The sequence below is a fragment of the Hylobates moloch genome, unplaced genomic scaffold (assembly GCF_009828535.3).
Source record: "Hylobates moloch isolate HMO894 unplaced genomic scaffold, HMol_V3 SCAFFOLD_12, whole genome shotgun sequence".
Classification (NCBI taxonomy): Eukaryota; Metazoa; Chordata; class Mammalia; order Primates; family Hylobatidae; genus Hylobates; species Hylobates moloch.
In genome coordinates this window covers 19,684,513-19,689,266 of record NW_026652287.1, presented here as the reverse complement: position 1 = coordinate 19,689,266, position 4,754 = coordinate 19,684,513, and the positions used below count along the sequence as shown (strand labels likewise).

At 49.2% G+C, this 4,754-nt stretch overlaps 1 protein-coding gene across 5 annotated transcripts in view; it reads left to right on the top strand.

The window, feature by feature from the left end:
- The window catches only part of TPCN1 (two pore segment channel 1), a 77,845-nt gene that overhangs the window by 118 nt on the left and 72,973 nt on the right, over nucleotides 1-4,754 (top strand). The window contains exons 1-2 of one of the 5 annotated variants that reach the window (XM_058425080.1): nucleotides 193-355; nucleotides 3,997-4,089. The exons of 1 other annotated variant lie outside the window; for it this stretch is intronic. In XM_058425080.1, the coding sequence (XP_058281063.1) occupies nucleotides 3,999-4,089 (91 nt within the window). In that variant the 5' untranslated portion in view covers nucleotides 193-355; nucleotides 3,997-3,998. Of the gene's footprint in view, nucleotides 1-192; nucleotides 356-3,996; nucleotides 4,090-4,754 lie in introns of those variants that run through there. 3 more of the 5 variants (XM_058425079.1, XM_032168601.2, XM_032168600.2) reach the window with 3 other exon arrangements.

The window sequence follows — 4,754 nt, the reverse complement described above, 5'->3', positions numbered from 1 at the left end:
GATTCTTCGTCCCGCCCCTTCTTAAGGAGGCGGGCTGGGAGTACCGCATCGGCTGCGGGCGAGACCTGCGGAAGGACGTGAGGGTTGACCAATCAGAGTTCATCACGGTAGCCCTGTTAGCCAGTAGGACGCTGTGAAGGGGAAATGGGGCGGGGCCAGCGGGGTTGAGAGGACGGTAGGCGGCGGATGGGAGAGCTGGCGCAGCTGCCCTGGTGGCAGTGGCTGAAGTGGCGGCGGCTTCGGCGGCTGCGGTGGCTGCAACAGCTTCGGGCTCGGGGTTTTGGCGGCGGCGCCGGCGGGCTGGGCTGCGCGGTGCGGACCCCGGCGCGCGGTCCGGGTTGCTGGGGCGGCGCGTGTAAGAATCCGAGGGATGCGAGGGCTTGGCCCGAGGGAGAGGGCAGGGATCAGGGGTCAGAGGGTGCGGAGTAAGGGGTTGCGGCGCAGCACTCTGGTGTGGGAGGTGGGCCGTACGGGCCCAGAGGGGGCGCGGGGAAGTCTCCACCGCGCTTCTCTCCGTCCAGCCCGGGCCGGGGCTTTGCACCCTCTCTCCTCGCCCCCGACTTCTTGGGGCGAACCTCACGTGGGCTCCCAGCCAGGGGCTGGGAGCACGTGGAGCTGGAGCCAGCGCTCCTGCCTCCTTCTTCCTCCCTCCCTCGCCCTTCTCCCTGGCGCCCTCAGGTGACCCCACAGGAGTCTCGTGCCCGGGTCAGGCTGCCCCAGCGGACAGCGGGATGGCAGCTGGCCCTCTTGCCCTAGGCCCTTTCCCCAGGGCTGGCGATTTGGGTCCTCTGTAGAGGCAGAAGCAAAGCCTGCGGAGGGAACACTGGACCAGGACGCAGGAGTCCCGGGTTCTAGCCCTATTCCTGCACTGTGTGACCTTGGGCAAGTCTGTTCCCCTCTCTGGGCCTCATTTTTGTCTGTCTGGAAAAATGACGTGTTTGAATTCAAATCAGGGGACTGGTTCTAGTCGTAGGTGTATATAGGGTAATGGTTAAGCAGGCAGGGTCCCTGATTCAGACTGCCTGGGTTGAAACTTATAAAAGGCAAGTTAACCACTCCAAGCTTCAATTTTCTCATTCCTAAAGTGGGGATATTGGCTAAGATAGGATTTTTCAACAGCAGTTCAATTGACATTTTGAGCCACATAATTCTTTGTTTCGGGAGGTCTCACCTGTGCATTGTAGCAAGTTCAGTGGCATACCTGGACTCCATCCACCAGCAATCCCCCCACTCCCAAGTTGTGACAGTCAAGATGTCTCCAGACATTGCTGATGTCCCCATGGGGGCAAAAATCACCCCAGTTGAAAGCCAATGGGCAAAGACAGTACAGGCAGGCAAGCAGTCATATATTAAACAGTTAAACAACTGTGTTGAAGCGTTTGAATGCGAGGACTTTAATCTATGGTGGCAGATATCATGAAAATTATGCATGAACCACCCCCCTGCCTCTTTTTTTTTTTTTTTTTTTTTTAGCTCATCATTAATGTTAGTGTATTTTATGTGTGGCCCCAGACAGTTCTTCCAGCGTGGCCCAGGGAAGCCAAAAGGTTGGACAGCCGTGAGTTAAAACATAGAAACCACTAGCCATTATGATAATGGTAACATTAAGAAACCTCTTCTCTGTGAGTTAATAAATTCTCCTGCCTTCAAAGTAAATATGGGAGATAATTGTCAAAGCTGAGTAATGGATACAAGGAAGTTCACGTATATATTCTCTGCACTTTTGAGAATGTTTGAAAATATCTGTGGTAAAAAGTTAAACCAAAACGACAATACAACCATAATTCTTAAGACTGCCAAATAGTAGTGTCTCATCTGGGATTTCCTCTTCTGCTTCTCCACTGCTGAGATTTAAAAGCAAAATAAATCCCCAGATCTGAAGGAAACTTAAAAAAAAAAAAAATCTCACAGGAAGTGTGCTGGGCAGAGAGCTACGGGCTTAGCAGCAAGCAGAACTTTCGCTGCCTTGTTTCAAAACGTTGTGCCGTTCCCTGTGGATGCACAAGGATTTGCTTGGAGTTGTTCCAATGATTCGAGGAAGAAGTCAGTTACTCAGCTGCCACTGACTAGGTCAGTTGGGAGGCAAAGTGGGTTGAGCCCAGAGCCCACAGCTTGAGGAAGGAACCTGCTGCTGTTTGCAAGTTCAAAGGTCTGCAGTCAGATCCGCTGAGTCTTTTTTTTTTTTTGGTCCTTCTCAGCAGAAACGGGAATGTGCATAAATAGGAGCTGTAACAGGCTAGCTCGGAGTGTTTTACTTATTTAGTTATTTTTAGATTTTTAGTTTGTTTATTTTTTGAGATGGAGTCTCGCTCTGTCGCCCAGGCTGGAGTCTCACTCTGTCGCCCAGGCTGGAGTATAGTGGCGTGATCTCAGCTCACTGCAACCTCTGCCTCCTGGGTTCAAGTGATTCTTCTGCCTCAGGCTCCCCAGTAGCTGGGATTACAGGCATGCACCACCACACCTGGCTAATTTTTGTATTTTTAGTAGAGACCAGGTTTCGCCATGTTGGCCAGGCTGGTCTCAAACTCCTGACCTCAAGCGATCCACCCGCCTCGGCCTCTCAAAATGTTGGGATTACAGGCATGAACCACCACACCTGGCTGCTCTGAGTGTTTTAAATTGGGAGTTAAGGATGAGAACTTTTACTGTATTAAAAAATACTCATCAGTTAAGAAAAATACTCTTTTCCCCTTCCTTGGACACTTAAATCTAAGAGAACAACTCCTATATAAAAATGATATAAAAATCATACATTTTGGAAGTACGTTTCTAACTGTTCCTGAGAGGCTGCATGGTAAAGCTGAAGTGAAAGATGTATTTTAAATCTGTATATATGGGCAAGTATATATCGGTGATTGAAGCTGGGTGCTACCTAAATACATAGCCCAGACTTCAAGGAATTATAGTGTAATGGCTAGGAATACAGGTTTGGAGTCACACCGTAGAGTTGAAAGCTTCGCTTTTTTTAAGCTGTGGGTCCTTGGGCAGGATACGTAATCTCTCTGTGCCTGAAGTACCCACCACCCCCATCCCGTAATGGGGGGATAATAAGCCTGCCTATCTCATGGGGCTATTAAGAATTTTCAGTTAACTTTTACTTATGAAGTGCTAGTAGGGTCCCTCATACATAGTAAGCACTCATTGAGTATTAACTATTATTATTTTTTTGAGACAAGTCTCGCTCTGTCACCCAGGCTGGAGTGCAGTGGCGCAATCTCGGCTCACTGCAAGCTCCGCCTCCCGGGTTCACGCCTTTCTCCTGCCTCAGCCTCCCGCGCAGCTGGGACTACAGGCGTCCGCCACCATGCCCGGCTAATTTTTTGTATTTTTAGTAGAGATGGGGTTTCACCATGTTAGCCAGGATGGTCTTGATCTCCTGACCTTGTGATCCACCAGCCTCAGCCTCCCAAAGTGCTGGGATTACAGGCATGAACCACTGCGCCCAGCGGAATATTAACTATTATTTTAATGGTTGTATTTTTTTGTCATTTAATTAAATTAAATTTATTTATTATTTATTTGAGATGGAATCTGGCTCTGTCGCCCAGGCTGCAGTGCAGTGGCACCATCTCGGCTCACTGCAACCTCTGCCTCCCGGGTTCAAGTGATTCTCCTGCCTCACCCTACAGAGTAGCTGGGATTACAGGCGCACGCCACCACACCCAGCTAATTTTTGTATCTTTAACAGAGGCAGGGTTTCTTCATTTTGGCCAGGCTGGTCTTGAACTCCTGAGCTCAAGAGATCCACCCGTCTCTGCCTCCCAAAATGCCAGGATTACAGTTGTAAGCCACTGCGCCCAGCCTTTTATTTTACTTTATTTTTTAGAGACAGGGTCTCACTCTGTTGCCCAGGCTGGACTGCAGTGGTGTGATCATAGCTCACTATAACCTCCAACTCCTGGGATCAAGTGTTTCTGCCACCTCAGCCTCCCAAATAGCTAGGCCTACAGGCATGTGCCATCATACCCAGCTAATTAAAAATTTTTTGTTTTGTAGAGATGGAGTCTTGCTACATTGCCCAGGCTGGTCTTGAACTGCTAGGCTCAAGCAGTCCTCCCACCTTGACCTCCCAAAGTGCTGAGATTACAGGTGGGAGCCACTGTGCCCAGCCTATTTTTTTCTTTAAAGTCTTTACAAAACTTACAAATAAATGTAAAGAGAAGTGGAGGTAGAACATATTAGCCCTAATCTCACCCTCCAGACAGAATTACCCTTAACTTTTCAGTATTTGTTCTTGCAGGGTTCCCTCCCTCCCTATTTTAATGCTATTATACTGTAATAATGCTTTTATTCTATTTTTATTTATTTATTTATCTTTATTTTATTTTTTTGAGACAGTGTTTCGCCCTGTCACCCAGGCTGGATGGCTCGATCTCGGCTCACTGCAACCTCTGCCTTCCAGGTTCAAGCAATTATCCTGCCTCAGCTTCCTCAGTAGCTGGGATTACAGGCACGCACCACCCCGCCCAGCTAATTTTTGTATTTTTAGTAGAGACGGGTTTTCACCATGTTGGCCAGGCTGGTTCGAACTCCTGACCTCATGATCTGCCCGCCTCGGCCTCCCAAAGTGCTGGGATTACAGGTGTCAGCCACCGTGTCCGCCCTAATTCTTTTATTTTTTAAGAGACAGGGTTTCACTCTGTTGCCCAAGCCAGAGTGCACTGGTGCAATCATAGCTCACTGTAGCCTTGAACTCCTGGGCTCAAGTGAGCCTCCTGAGTAGCTGGGACTACAGGTGCATGCCACCTGCCCAG